Genomic DNA, 16,284 nt, shown 5'->3' on the forward strand with positions numbered 1-16,284 from the left:
AAGGGAGAGCTTATTTTGTCTCAGATTTATAATTGTTGTTTGGTTCAAGTAAGTATTTACCCAAACTAACTTGAACACTATTGCTATAGTTATTATTAATTGGGATAAAAATGTAAAACATCTGAGAAAGTTTAAAGTTTGAATTAGATGACCACAAGTGCTTTCAGTAAAGATAAGTCATTTCCTCCTGCCCCAGACTCCTTTCCATTCAGGCCTGTAGAAATTCTCTATGCTCATTAACTGCTTTGATGCCTCATTCTTGAATTAGTCAAGACTCAATATACCATACACTATCCACGAACAAAGGATTTAAATTCACACAAAGCAATGTAACGCACATTGCTTAATCTATTTTTATAGATGATGACAATCAAGTTTGTTTTTAAGATGAGGGTAGATTTTAGGATAGAAGGAAAGGTACAGTAAGAAGTGCTGTCCCATTAATAATATCTTCGCAAGCTTTTCCAGAAGAAAAATCAAGCAGGTCACTTAGAATTGGCATAGGGTTTCAAGAGACCACACTTTGTTTCAGGCATAATACAAGGAAAACTTGGAAAGAGAGTTTTATTCAACATGCCCAAGGCCACAGAGCTAATGTGAGCCAAAGCTGTCTATTGATGCTCAGTGTGCATCTCCTTACACATAATAGGGTCAATGACAATGCTTGGTGTTAGATTACATTGTAAATCAACCGCTTCCCTAACTTACACTTACTTCTAGGGATAATGGTAATACTTCATCATTCTGTTCTATGACAAAATACAGAGTAACCCACGAATCAGCATCTTAAAATGGTGTATAAACTAGACAAGACTCAGAAAGTTTCACATAAGGAGAAACAGCAAAGAGAAACTGTGCTGGAAAATCCTTATGATGATGAAGAGGAGAAGGAGGAAGAGGTTGTCAACTGTGGTGCTAAAACAGTAACTCAGTTACATTTCCCCAAGACCAGGGAAACCTAATGAACGGCAACTCTCTGATTTTGAAACTAATTTCTTCCCGATATTAATTACGCATAGCTTCCTCCAGGTTACAGTAGTAAATTCTGTTTTTAAAAGTATAGGGGGCTGGGTTTGGTGATACACATATTTAATTCCAGCTCTTGGGAGGCAGAGGCTGGGTGGATCTCCCTGCATTCACAGCCTGTCTTATCTACACAATAAGTTCCAGGTCAGTCAGGATTACGTAGTGAGACCTCTTCTCAAAACAACAATAATAACAACAAACCAACAAAACAAGTTACAGGGGAGGAGCGCTCTTAAATGACTCGGTCAAATTTTATTTTCTTGGTAACTAAAGGAAAACTGAAATCAACTTACTTGATGTAATAGGGCACTTTATTATGCGAAATGGATCTTTGCCACGGCAGCTGGACAGAAGCTGGAAAAACAAAGGGAAGTTATCTTACACCTTAACGCTAAACAAACAAACACATCCCATGCAGGCTCCAAGCTGGATTCCTGCAATTAGGAAAACCATGAGGCCACACAACGGCTTTAAAGAGGCATGTGAAATCGAGGAAAGAACCAAGACTCAAATTCCACAGGCGATGCTGTCAGAACCTGTTAATGGAAACGCTTACACAAAATCAAGTTATTGCTCATAACCATTACAGCATAGAACTCAGCGCCATCTGCAAACCATGTAGCTATACGTTGTGCACTCAGATTAAAAACCATAACTCTCAAGCCTGAATTTCTAGATCACTAATAATATTCTTCTCCTTGTACCATATTCATAGGCATAGCTATTAAGAACAGATGGCACTCATTTAATTATAAGAAGTTTTTAGAAGGAAAAGTTAACATAAAAATAGGCAAGGGTATTTATGAGGCAAGTTGATTGTCTAAGGAGTATATTAGACACTTATTTTCATCTGCAGTACACAGAAAACAGTTTTCTGTGTTTGTAACAGAAATCACTATGGTTGAGATGCTCTGCCTTTTAACTGGAAATATGTCAGTTTTCACAACTCTGTTTACTGATTGCTTGTAAAACTACATTACTGTCATAGCAAATCAGTCATTTAAAAACGTATTAATTAGAATAGCCCATGTGAATTCCGAGCCACAGGAATTTTGCTAAGCAAGATACCAGGTAAACTGGAATAAAAAAATTGCATACCACTAGTCCTTCGTGTATACATTTGTCTCTCTCTCTCTCTCTCTTTTTTTTTTTGGCACATTGATAACCTTACAAATCTGTAAGATTCTAAACTTTGCCAAGCTTTTCAGATCCATATTTTATTTTTAAAACAGCAGCCACAAAGTGACATCGAATTGGATATGGAAGGTGCTAGGCACACAGGAATGAAAACTGCAGTGCCAAGTGTACCTAGGAGACAGGTGGTTCGGTTCAGGCACAGCCACGCTTCCAACCACTAATTCGGCAACCTGCCTTCCTTACATTTATTCCTGTCTGGGCGAAAAGCAAGCACTCATTCTTCTGTGTCCATAGAAGTTCACAAATGGACATGGGAACGAGGACTTGGGTCCACACTAAGTTCCTCATGAGAGTCGGCCTCATTTAGCGTTGACAGCGGGCTAATGGGTCAGGTTTTATTGTGAGCCTCATGGAATGGGCTTCTTTAATAACCATGGATAAAGTCCAAGGTACACAGTCAAGACAAAGAAACTAAGCAGCAAGGGAGGAGAATTATTGAATGCACTAGTTGGAATTTTGCTCGCACCCCTTCGCGTATCTAATAATTACTGATTCCAATAACCAAGCTTCCTGGTCTGTCAGTTGCTAAACACTGAAAGGCCATGTGCTTGAGTATCGCAAAGTGCGTGCCAATTCTAGACCACTTCATGTCTCCAAGGACACGAACCAGGTTTCCATGGGAGAGGTTGCCAGGTGAAAAGTTAGGGCTTAGGCAGTATTAACAGATAACTGATTGTTTGAGCTATGAAGAAAATCTCAATTATTTACAAATTCCTCATAAATTTTATCTTGGTTTACTCTACAGGAGTTAGAAATTACAATACTTTAACAATAATGACATCCCTTCTACTACATCCATCCTTACCCCCTACAGAGGGTTATATGTCACTCAGACTCAGTTTAGGAATTGAAGATGGGTATGCGTTAGAGGTAGGGGACATAAAAAAGATTAAGTAAACTTCTCAAGAAGGTGTAAGTAACCCTGACCTTTGATTCAGGTTCCCAGTTTTACCACAGTGAACCCCCCCCCAAAAAAGACAAAATACCAATGGAATTAACCTAGGAGACATGGACCTCAACTTCATCTTTCTCTATGGTTCTTGATAAAAATACAGTCGCCATAACTGAGAAACACTCTTGGCTTGAGCTTAAAATTTATTTAAATTGAATTAAATTACACAACTTGCCATAGGAAATAAAAGGAAAGACATTAATATGTGCTGAAAGCACTTGTGGCAACCTGTGGGTTGGCTGCTTTCTACAGCTTGACAGACTTCTGCATTTAATTCTCGAGGCCATCTTGAATAAATAGGTATGAAAAGACCAAGAAATTAATTTTCAAAAAAATCTTCAGGTCTGGTAAAAGACAGAACTAATATTTATATTCAAACTGGGAGTTTCAAAGTTCAGCATTCTTAAATGTGCTCAGTAGTGAACGATAAATAAGACAGGACTCCAAATTATTTAAGTAAGTCCTCTTGAAGTGCACATACCATTAAAAATTCCATGGGTTGTGGTGGCACGCACCTTTAATCCCAGTACTCTGGAGGCAGAGGCAGGCAGATCTCTGTGAGTTTGAGGCCAGGCTTATTTACAGAGCAAGTTCTAGAACAGCAAGGGGTATTACACAGACAAAGCCTGCTTCAGAAAAAAACAAAACAAAACAAAACAAAAAAACAAAACAAAACAAAACAAAACAAAAATCAATCAATCAAATAAAAAAAAATCTAGCTGGAGGATGTTCCATTAACTCTATGTGCAACACTCAGTCTGCAAAAGTTTGTACACAAAAGAGGCTTGCACGCAAATACCATGAGCCTAGTAAACCAAAATTTTCTCATTTAAGGATTTATATAGTTAGTAATTTAAAATGCACATGCAGCTTTAAGAAAAACTAAGTGTGTGTGTGTGTGTGTGTGTGTGTGTGTATTCTGAATAGAGAAAAACTAATTCAGAATCTTACAGCATAAATTTTTGGTGTGAAAAGTTCCCAACCTTTGTGAGATAAAGCAATGATATTACACTATATTAGTTATCACAACCAATATTTAAATGACAAAACATACCTAAAGACAAACCAAGTTTCATACTGTATTACATAACCAATAAGTGATATTTCATGACTGTCCTCTCTTAAACACATATTTATTCTAATTATAGTTAAACAATATGGCTTCTTGGGCTGAACTGAAGGAATCTGCCAATATTTTCAGTTAACAAGATCTCTCAAATTTATTCATACTTACTAGACAGGAAGTGTTGAGAAGATGGCCCAAAATCTCTGTGGGCTTCCTGGAGCTGTTTAAGGCGATCGTCCACAGAAACCTGCACACATGCACAAGCCAGATAAAATCATTGACTTCAAGACAATGGTTTTCCTAATAGTCTTGGTTTAATTACTACATCAAGTGATGCTACTGCTTAATCGACTCATTACTGTTTGGTCAGAGCCCTTCTCATCCTTTGTTATGAATGCAGTCGCATGAAAATCAACTTCTGACATTAAATAATGTGAAGAAAAGCCAGACCCCTAAACTATTTATATGAACTTGAAATCTCTAAATAACCTCATTAGCTAAATATTATTATGGACATCATTTTAGAGACCAAGAAACTAAGACATAGGAAGTCCCTGAAGGTACAACTAGTCAAAACGACTTGAACATTCATACCTTGGCTATCTGGGGCTAGACCATGCTTTAAAACTGTTCTGTTCCACTTCCCCGCAGGAAGCGTGCTTCTAGCCAGCTTAGGTTAAGATGTGGCCATGGGGTGAGTCCATACTCATCTCTCTTTTGGAAGAAAGATGGTAAAAAGTGCCAGAGAGTGAGTGAAAAAAAAAAAAAATGAAGCTTAAGGGTTCTCCACGGAAAGGTCATAAACAGATGGGTGGATGGGGACTCAAGCAGTTAGACCGACGACAGGTAGGTGTATTGATAGGTAGATAGATAGATAGATATGAGAGGTAGATAGCAAACAGGAAGACCACTGTGAAATGTCTTCTGATTTTCCTAGTTTGCATCTGACGATCTCTAACAAAAGAAAGAAGTGCCCCAGAACATAGGCTGCAACGTGAATTCAGCATATCCCAGTATATTAGTGCCTTCTATATTTGTTAGTACAGTTCTGTGGTTAGTGTGCCCCACGTTACAATAACACAGCTATGAGACTATGAAACTAAAAGCAGCCCAACAACTGTGTACAGTCTTCGGGCATTTTCATTCCCTTTCCTCTGGATTCGTCTCTGAGCTGTTCCTTTTGGATAGACAATTTCATTTTCGGTGACCGGTAAATAAAACTTGTATTTGTCTAGCTCACTGGGCAGCTCAGGTTTCTCCTGGTTAGCTACATAAATGGCATCAGGATACACTTTATTCATTATGACAAATACTCAAATGTCATATTTTATAGGCAAGTAAGCTGCTATTCCTGCAATGAAACAGCACTGCTTGCTAGGGTGGATTTCCGCCCCCCCCCTCCCTTAGCCACGACTGATATTTGAATTCTGGCAGCTACCAGGATCAAAGATAAAGATGGAAGAATGAATTCTTCCCTTCAAATATTACATGTTGTCTGATGTCTAGAGGTGGCGGTAACAGAGGCAAAGCAGAAAGGAAATCAAGAAAGACCACAAGAGCAACCTTTAAATGAGTATAATAACGAGAGATTATGCTGTGGAGGAATGAAGCAGAAGAAAAAGAACGAAGTTCAAACATTTCTCAGAGCACTTACAAATTTAATATGCTTTATCGGATCTAACCCCAGATTATTGACATTCTTCACAATGATAGGAAAGACTGCAGAATGTTGAATATTCACATCGCGCACCTTCAATGTCATTAAGAAATTAAGTTCCATTAAATAAAAAAATATTCAGGGCTGAGAGTGGGACACAGGTATCATGGTGCAACTTTTAGGAGACGGTCCTTTCCTTCTACCATGTGGGTGACTGGTAGCAAACTTCAGTTTGTCATCAGCAAATGCATTTACCTACTAAGTCATCTCAATGATCCCCTTGGGCATTTTGATGCTTGGATTAGTACAAGAAACATATTATAACATAAGACGTATCATACTTTTAAAGTAAAATGAGATTGTACATTTGTCTTATTAGGTATCGTATTTTCAAGAAATTGCTCAGATGATTTACTGTCACTCTCCATCATCCCCTGCTCATTTTCAGCAGAGAGGCATAGTTGTTCTGATTCCTAGCAGATGGATAGTGAATGTGTCATGGATTCTTTGCACCATGAATTCCTGCCTGGTAAGGACCGTAGTCAGCCAGGCCTCATGCCTAGAACACTTATGAGTCCTGGCTCAGTTACATCTGGAGTCTACAAGTAAGGTCTACAAGTCTGGAGTCTACAAGTAGGCTGTGGAAACAACTGCCTTTGGGAAGACCAGTTATAAGAGCTAAGGTGAGGATATGCTTTCTGTAAGGAGGAAGAAAGCCCCTGGGCAGTGAGCAATGAGAAGAGAGGTAAGCAAATGATTCCTTTACAAGCCACTATAGGACAAATGTTTCTGTTTCTCTAGCTTCCAATTACCACAACTCATTGGATTTTGTAGAATTTTCTACAAGTATCATATGGAAAATATATATACACATACACACATTGTGCTAAAATCATACTCAAAAGTAAATGGTTCCCTTGGGTTCAAGACATAGAAAGATGAGGATCTGATGTCATACGTCCTACATCCATTGTCAAATACTTAAATCCTTATCAAATACTACAGCAAAGAGAGAAAAGACATAATAGGCATGCTAGAAACAAAATGGGTTGTAAAGCCAAAGGCTTCTGTTTGTGCAGTCTATAGAATGTTCTCCACACTAGGAAAATATATGCAGATCAACAACTGCACAATCTCCTGAAGCATCCACTCCCTTTCCTTATTCCTTAAGCAACTGTTAGATAACATTCTGAAGGGGCTGAGCTGGTACCTGTAGCAGCTTCCACCGCATATTAAGGTCATCCAGCTGGCGGGACATCTTAACTGAAGGATGCCGGTCAAGTGGAGACAGCTGACTGGACAGATCGTTCATTGCTTTGACTTTTAAGTTGATTGGTGCAATTTCTTCTCTAAACGCCTGGTAGAAAGAAAGCAGAGATTTTAAAATGTCACTGGAGGGGACTCTCTCAGAAGCCAGAGTTGCCGTCTTCCTATCAAAGACCATGGGAAGGCCATTGTGAGACCATCAAGTAGAGATGTTACAGGACAGCAGCTGGCTGGACGGGGCCTTTAGTAAACCATACAGCCAGGGACTCGCTGAGCATCTAAGTGTGTGTGTGTGTGTGTGTGTGTGTGTGTGTGTGTGTGTGTGTGTGTGTAGAGAAAACACATGCTGCAAAACTCATTTGAGCCAATAAGCATTTCTGTCTCGTATCCTTTATGTGCAAACTATGGGGACTATTTGTTGCATGACCTACTTTATTGTTTCTAATTTGCTTTCATCCTTTCTCCTTTGTTTCTATAATAACATGGCTGCAGTACACCTTTTATTTTTCACCTGATGCAACAAGTTGACTTGAACTCAGTCATGCTTAGGTTGGGAGGCTAATGCGAGCTGTTTTTCTCATTGCCACATGTGGACGGAGGTTTCTGTCTGCCTGGTTTGACATACAGAAGGACGTCCCCCATCCGCCAACCTATGGTTACTAGACACTGGAGAGGAAAGCTCCGAGGCCTGTGGCTTGCTTCCCACTGTAAGCACGGTCTGTCCCTATGGGAGGGGTAGGTAGGAAGAGCAGAGGATAAAGGAAAGGCTGTGGATGAGTCTCAGAACTGATCTGCTACCTCTGGGTGCAGAGCACACTGGTAAAAGTGTATAGCCCGGGCGAGCATATGAAGAGAGAAACAGGCCAATGATATAGTCATGCTCTCCTTTCTCCGCAGAATCCCGCCCATCTAAAGCATTGGGTCCCTTTCTCTGACAACATTTTTGTCTAGTTCCCCTGGATCCTTAAATGACTCATGCCAAGGATTTCCGTATGCAGCCCTGCCTGGGGCTCCTTCCCTGCACTCCTGGGACTTCCTGTGTGGTATCTCCAACTCAACCATGACTTTCAGCTAACACATCATCAAAACACACAAACCAAGTTGCAAAGGCATGCTCCGGGCAACTTCAAATCCACCACTAGACATCTCAGATTTCAGTTCTTTCCATTGTTAACATTTACATTCGTCCCATCCTAAGGAAACTGTTTGAGAAGGGACACGTCCCTACATGCACCTTTTGTGCATAGCACACACACACACACACACACACACACTCATCAAGCTTCTTTCTGAAGCTTAGAATAAAGAACAGAATCTACCTTTGGTATCCTATTTTATATCGGAATTTTAGGACCAGGTGAGTAGTCTTCCATGAGGGCAGAGATAAGATTTCAAGTCCCCCTATCTATCCTGAACCATAATGGTTGCTAAGATCCAATATTCAAGAATCATTGTCTTCCAAGGTAAGTCCGAGAATACACTTTAGTGTTATAAAATTCTTGACTATGGCCAAAGGCAGGTGGTTAAGTCCAAAGTAGAAGTGAAGAACAAGCCACCAAAAGAGCCTCTGAGCCTGAAACCAGCATGGGAAACCAAGGTGTCAGAGACAGCAGTGTAAAAATGACATTGGAATTCACGGACACCAAAAGGTGTCTCACAAGATCCGCTTCCAACCTCAGCAGATACCAGTGTGTCAAGCAAAGACAGCGGGTAGGAAGCTCAAAAAGACGCACGGCCTGCTACAAGATGGAAAGAGAAAGAGGTCTGATTTGCAGTGGTTTTTCCTCTATCCAAATGTGGCCCAGTATGTGCATGCAGACCGATGAACAAACCCAGTTAGGAGACATGTAGGCACGCGGTTACAGGCCTGACAGGTGCAGAGGATTAGCAATTAATACAGATGTGGGGGACAGAGAGAAGTGTTAGCTTAGGGCAGGACAGAGAGCTTTTTGGCCTGGACTAGGAAGAAATCTAGACTCCCTCAGACACAGCTGGACACAAGAGCTAGAACTCAAATGTCCCTAGGGTTTTTAGCTATGATTTTAGTTTGATGAAATAATACTCTCTTTCATGGTTACCCACAAAGACCCAAAAGCGGGCTCCAGGTTTTAAAAGCAACACCCTTTTAGTTTGTAGGTATTAAAGATTAAGATTACCATGCTATTTAATAGTTTTATCATTTTAAATAACCAGTTTTATGTCAACAGATGGTAAAAGAGTTTTAAAATTAGATCATACCTTCATGATAAGTGGGGTTTGCTTTTATCTTAAGAAACAATAAGCTTAATTTTTTTTACTGTATAAAAATCCTTTTATGTTATTTTATTTAATTTTTTCTGTAACAAGCCATAGATGAAAACATTAAAAGAACGTTGACAGGCAAACTCTTTTTTGGCTTTGTTTTCGCTTTTATGGTGGGGTGTTTTATGGCAACAAGGAACCTTTCTATCGAGGAAGTTTATCTTTTGCCTTTTAAGACTTTCCAAATTAAGGGGCTTGAAATAAATAGAGTTATAAATGGCTTCAGAACTGCCATGTATTCTTATATAATGAAGTAATCTATCATGTTTTGACTGCACTTTCCTATAAGAGACTAAGAGTCTGCGTGGCCCTCTTTGCTATAAAAACAGAAACAGCTGCCACTGTATCAAAGGTGTCTGTTAGGCTGTTGGCAGGTGTGTGTCTCAAAGCCATCTGCGACTAGAAGGTGGATATACACAGAAAAAGGCACTATTAAAGATATCTTTAGCAAGTGAAACTATTTCATTATACCTTAAGAGCTTATTTCCCAATGGTGCTTTGACACATTACTAATATTTAGGAATTCCTAGGACTTAGTTTTTACCTCCCTATGTAGCTTCCATTAGATATGGGATACACGTTAGGGCACATGTAAAGTATCAGACATTGAATTAATTTATTTAGTGAGGCTTGAATTTTAATCTTTTACTTCCTAAGATGTGAAAGTATTTTAATACAATTTGTTCCCTCGCCTTAGCCTATTAATTGTTTGGTTTTGTTGTTGTTGTTATTTTGTTTTCTTCTTCTTACTTAAGTAGATTAAGAGCAGAGAGTTATGCCTGGCGTGGAGAGTGGTTTTAAATAAGACAAAAAACTCCCAAACTGCTGTGGTTGTTGTTTTTTCTCTAGACATAATTGTCTCAATACTAATCATCCCAAATTTAAAACGTGATACTTTCAAATTCAAATGGGTACATCCCCACTCAAATCTAGAAGCATTTTGTTGATATTGTTTGTTACTAAAGGTCTGTAATCTCAGCTATTGGAGAGACTGAGACAGAAAGGCTGCAAAGATGAAGGCCTATGTGGGCTACTAAGTAAGTTTAAGACTAATCCCGGACCTTAGAAACATCCTGTCTAAAACTAAACAGTAAAAGGAGGTACTGTATTTACCCAGAATGTATAAGGCCTCAAACAAAATCTACACTGCCTAAGATAAATAGGAAAAATATAAGAAGTGTTCAGTTTTGGAAAAAGCTGTGCTGATAAACTAAACCTTAAGTTTTTTTCTTAAGAGTATTAAAAATTCACACGTATCCAGGGGAATGTATTTATGATGGTATGGGTTTTGGAGAGGCCTACTTAATTCACTGAGTAGCCAGACACCCATCCATCAAAAATGACAAACACTGATATTCTTTCTAACACTTGTTGTAAATTTAAAAGCGTTTAAGATTTAGAGGGTTTACACTGAAAGAGTTGGTCAGGGTTGTGTTGAACACCATTGGAATGAAAGAGGTCTTTGCCATGAAAGAGAAGAATACTTTAAAAAAAAAAAGATGACAAGCACTGTACCACTTAACTAGCTGTGTGGGCTTGAGAGATTATTTTGTTTTGTTTTCATGAAATAATACCCACCTTGCTGGGATGGCATGAGAGATCCACATGAACTAAGAACAGTTGACATGTGATTATAAGGCCTAACAATGCCAGTCATTGCTACTCCTTGTCTATACAGACAGTGGTTTACTCAGGTAATTGGCCCAAGTGTTAAGTTAATTTCCCAGATCATGTCTTTCCACTCAGCTACATTCATATAATAAAGGAAGAATGTTACCCAGTGTCTGTGAACAAAAGACATGTGTACCTTTTGCAATAAAAGTTCCATGCATGACAGATGGCATTAGACTCATCCTTTCTGAGTTTCTTATGGCTCATCCTCTGGCATCGTCCATGACTATACAAATCTTGTTATTTTCTAAAGTTGTAATCTGTGTCTTTTACTGACTAAATTTCATTCCTTTCTCTGTTTTTCTAAAAGACTTTGTAGAATACAAGTCACTAAAGGGGATTTACACCATAGGACCAATATCCTTAACCTTGGACAATTCCTGATTACAAAAGGAATTTATAACTAAATTCATTTTTCATTTACTCAGACAATAATATAGAAATTATAGATGAGAATTCCTGCGAAAGCAGTTTATTTATTTATTTATTAAACCTCTAAATCCAACCACCAGTATCTAGGAGACAGAACCTGTAGGCCATACCACATGGGTATGATTCTGTTAAACCTCGGCTGTGGGAATAATTACAAAATAAACACTCAATTTCTTTAACAAATTAATAGGAAATAAAGAAAACAAAAAGGGAGGCATATTGGGAAACAATCTAAAAAGTTTGGGGAGGTTTTTTTTGATTTTAATTGGTAAACCTTATTTACCCTATTCAGGGATACCCAGTTGGAATTTTAAAAATGTTTAAACAAACTGAATTATGAAAAGAGCTGCCTAAGTGTTTTCTGGGGAACGGCACATATGGAAAACATCTGCCATGATTCCTGACTTGGGTGGGGAGCTGAAGTGGTGCCAGCTTTATAAGAATCCCTTATAATGATTTCTATATGTGGGTCTCTCCATTTGTGTTCTACGCAACAGCGAAACATCCCTTAGATATTTTTTTGTTAAAGGCAATGGTGCTGACCATGGTTTTTTCTATGTGATCCTGCAGCGAGTCTATGAGCAGATCTCCCACGGGCTTCCAGCCATTCCGCACAGCCTCGGCCTCCTTCATGTCTGCATCCAGGTCATCCATGGCTCCCTGAAGGTCTCGGAGTTTCTCTAACGCCTTTCCCACTTGCTTCTGCCAGTTACTTGTCACAGCATTTAGACTCTCCCATTTCTCTTTGACTTCCGCAGACTGTTTGCGCATAGCTTTGGCGAGCTTTTGGGCTCTCTCCTCAGGCGTCAACTCTGTGATTTAAAAAAAAAAAAAAAAAAAAAAAAAAAAAATTGAAGGTACAGCTTGGATGTCCAGTCATTTAGTCATTCCTCCTTCATAGGCAAGTGTGAATCTCACCTCTAAAAGGGTTACCAGGGTAAACAGCATCTGAATTACCGTGGTCAAAGAAAGAAGAAATTACTTTTACCAGTAAGGCACAGTTAGATCTAAACATACACCCAAAAGGAGAAGAAAATGGTTGCTCAGATTAGTGCATGGTTCTGAATGGTAGCACTTTGACACTAATGAGCCTGGAGACAGAGCAAGACAACTCAAGAACGGTTTTCTGTTACCATAAATTTACTTATGCAAAGAATCCAAACACGGTTTTTCATTTCATTGTTCTCGAGAGAAATTAGAAGCATAATTAGCAGAGTATAGCTGTAAGTTATGAAGGAAAACTCTCAGACTATGAGATTAATTCATTGTGCTTCCTTAAGGAACAAACTCAAGGCATGTAACATCTAAAGAACTCCATCCTCCCTGAATCTACTTGCTTGTTCATTTTTAACAAAAAGGCGTTTTATGAAGATCAGAGCTACAGAAACAGAACGTTTAATCCACATCTCACCAGGAAGACCGCAAAATTTACAAGGACTGTCCTTGGCAGAGCCAAGGGGACTGTCTGAGAAGAAGAAACTAAGTCTTCGCGATAAAATGGGTGGGCACAATGCAAGGCTAGTGGGAATGCAAGGCTAGTGGGAAGAGTGATAATCCAGGAGTAAAGAAAAGATACAGTGAGCAATGTCGGATCCAGAGAGCAGGGCCAGAAACAGTGACCCAACAAGGCAAGAACAAAAGAACTCAACTAGACACCGCGACTCTCAAAGCAGGCCAACCAGGCGTGCAGCACAGAATGCCTTAGTCTCTATCACCCCCCACACTTGGGGATCCCAGCTTTTATCTAGCTGGTTTGAATACATCTTCTGGACTACCTGCAAAAACAGAGACACAGAAGACACACAATCATGGTGAAAAGCGTGTTAATTACAGGTAGATGTGTGTACAGATGCTCCTGGCATTAAGGTTGGGTTATGGATAAACCCATCCTGAGCCAGAAATAAATATCATAAACCAAAAGCACATTGGTTTGATATGACTTCTTGGGGATCACAGATTAGTCTATATGGAATATGGATAGGGTTGGACAAAGTCATCAAACACAAAGCTCCCTTCATAACAAAGTACGACAGGTCTCATGGTATACAGAATTCTGGACCAAATTCTTGAAACAGAATGGTTGTAGGGATGCGTCTCCCATCCATCACCAGTCACTCAAAATGTTTGACAACTCATCATAGTTCTTCTGCAATAACATCCCATCTTTTAGTATGAACGACATTAGTAATTTCTACTTGGCCTCAAACTGTTCCTTTGAGGAAATAAAGTTTATCCAACGTGGCCATAAGGTGAACTTTGTTCTAAAATGAACTGAATCAACAATGTCTAGACCCCTATCCTTATAAAAAAAATCTGCCTGACTCTCTGTCCTCATTTAGTTGTAATCCAAAAGCCAATTTAAAGGGAACAGACTATGTATGTTTGTTTAATTTTCCAGAAAAGTTTAAACCACCAATATCCAACAACTGCAAACTAGTAAAAACTTTGGGCGGGGCTGCCTAATGACTGCTTGGTAAGTGAACTGAGGGTAAGAAAAGAAATAAGCATCAAAATGGGGGACACCCCAAATATACCAGACTAGATGCTCGCCATCAACAACAACAACAACAAAAAAATAATAACAAGTGAAAGCCAATTTCAAATAACAGTCAGGGTAGGAAGCCAAGAAGCCTAGAGAGAAGGACAAACGGTACAACCAACACATCAGAACTGGCAGACTCCAGGAGCAGGGGCCAGGAGCAGAATGCCATTAATATAAGAGGAACCCCTTGTTTAAATCCTTACAGCTTCGAGACATCTGTAAAATGCTAAATATAACACCTATATTTTATATTTTACACAAATATAAAAATGTTATGTGTGAGACAAAAAAAAAAAAAAAAAAAAAAAAAATCTCATTCCCAGCAGTCTCAGGAGAGCGAGGGTAACTTTTATGAGGGTTACACCTGAGCGGGTTAATAAGTTACTGGGGCTTTTTGAAGAATGATACTTTAAGCATTTGTGTTTTAATGGTTATTATAGAAAGAAGGAGACGGAGAGAGCAAGAGAGAGAGAGAAGGAGAGTCCACCTGTTCCAGAAAGGATAATCACAGTGGTTTCCCTTGGGTGAAGTAAAAACTGTTTCTGAGTCAACCATTAAATAACACATCACACAGAGAGGCATCCACGGCTCCTCTTTCCAGGACAGACTAGCTCATATTGGCTGCCATGACTTTGTCGTTAGTAGAAGCTGTTCTGTTTAGTTGGTTTCTCATAGAATCCCCACTCAAGCAGCTTGCCCCTGAAGCCCTGTGCCCATTAAGCACTTTGGAGTCAGAACACAAGTGCACCGACTGAAGCAAGCGTTAGTAGCTGTGGTAAGCCAAGAACAGAATGAAAAACAAAATGAAACAAAACTTTCCACATGTGCAGGCCATGTAAAATGAAGCAACATGGGAAACAGCAAGTTGAGGGGATAAAATAGGGAAAAAAGAAAGAAAAATTCAAGGAGTGAGAAAATAATTATAGAGAAATGACTGCATTCTTTCAAAATAAAATCCTCTCATTTGAAAATTGATTCTGAAGCCCTGAGTGGAGAAGCATCTTGACCATCATAGCCTGGTTGTGTATGAGAAGCCCTTCTGAGAGATGGTTAAAACTGGACTTTCTAGAATCTGCTATCAGAGACCCACACTAGAGTGTTACTTACTTAGCCCGTCGTCCAGCCTGAGATTCCTGGATAAACACCCACCCTGCCCAGTGGTCCCAGTATCCAGTCAGTAGAGCATGCATAGCTTAGGGGAACACAAATACTGATGCTCTGGTCCTGCAACTGAAGACACATTTCCCTCCGATGGGCTGATGTGTCCACCCCATGCTAACATGGCCACTAAACACAGGCAGTCTGGGAGCTCAGTGATAAGAGAGAATTCTAATTTGCATTTGAGAGGCAGTACCGGAGGTTGATGCCAGAGAGGGCACACAGGAGGATACAGCCAAACACATTTGACCACAATTCTGAGACCAGAACTCTGTTTACTTGCCTTCCCTTGGGTGAGTGTGTGCACCCCGCGTGTATATTTTCATTCTGTGCCTCTCCATTCTCCTCCTTTGGGGACTGCATTTGAAGGTGGAATTGTATTCAAAATATATTATTCACATGGTTTGATTGATTTGATTATATACTCTGCAGTCTATCACACATTGTGGGTATTTTGCATGTTTTTTATTGTTTTGAATAATAAGGTCTCTACTGTGCTACATACCTTAGGAAGGAGAAAATGGGGGGGGGGTAAAGTTTAAGATGGTGTCACATGACTATAATCTCTCCCCTTGAAGTTTGAGGTCAGTCTAGCTCAGGGGTGTGAGGAAAGGACAGCTCAGTGAGTGTTTTCTCCTTATTTCTTCCTGTGCTCATGACTGTCTGGCAGTTCAACGGGCTCTCCTACACCATGGCAGAGAGACTGCAGGGAGGACAGGACACCTAGGCCAGCAGCCAGGACCAGGCTTAGCATCAGGGCCACCCCCTTCTTGCAAAAGCCTGTTGCTTGAGTAACGGGCATGCTCCCTGATTTGTTCGTCCCCGCCTTGCCAAGCTAAAATCCATGGAATCCTTTTCTATTATACAGGAAAAACACTTTCCTCTCAATGTTTACTTTAAGAAACGTAGACATTCTGCCTTTGTGTGCTTGTGAAAGTGTTCTTTTGAGAATACAAATACATTTCTTTTATTAAATAATGATAGACATTCATTGGCATCATCGCAATTTATTATTT

General features: G+C 39.6%; 1 protein-coding gene across 1 annotated transcript in view; it reads right to left on the minus strand.

The window, feature by feature from the left end:
• Positions 1–16,284, minus strand: part of Utrn (utrophin) — a 456,941-nt gene that overhangs the window by 84,390 nt on the left and 356,267 nt on the right. Inside the window, exons 55-58 of the mRNA XM_051206176.1 lie at positions 12,112–12,380; positions 7,109–7,255; positions 4,410–4,488; positions 1,320–1,380 (exon numbers count right to left, since the gene is read on the minus strand). Coding sequence (XP_051062133.1) covers positions 1,320–1,380; positions 4,410–4,488; positions 7,109–7,255; positions 12,112–12,380 — 556 coding nt within the window. The remainder of the gene's footprint in view (positions 1–1,319; positions 1,381–4,409; positions 4,489–7,108; positions 7,256–12,111; positions 12,381–16,284) is intronic.

The sequence above is a fragment of the Phodopus roborovskii genome, unplaced genomic scaffold (genome assembly GCF_943737965.1).
Source record: "Phodopus roborovskii unplaced genomic scaffold, PHOROB, whole genome shotgun sequence".
In the NCBI taxonomy this organism is placed as follows: domain Eukaryota; kingdom Metazoa; phylum Chordata; class Mammalia; order Rodentia; family Cricetidae; genus Phodopus; species Phodopus roborovskii.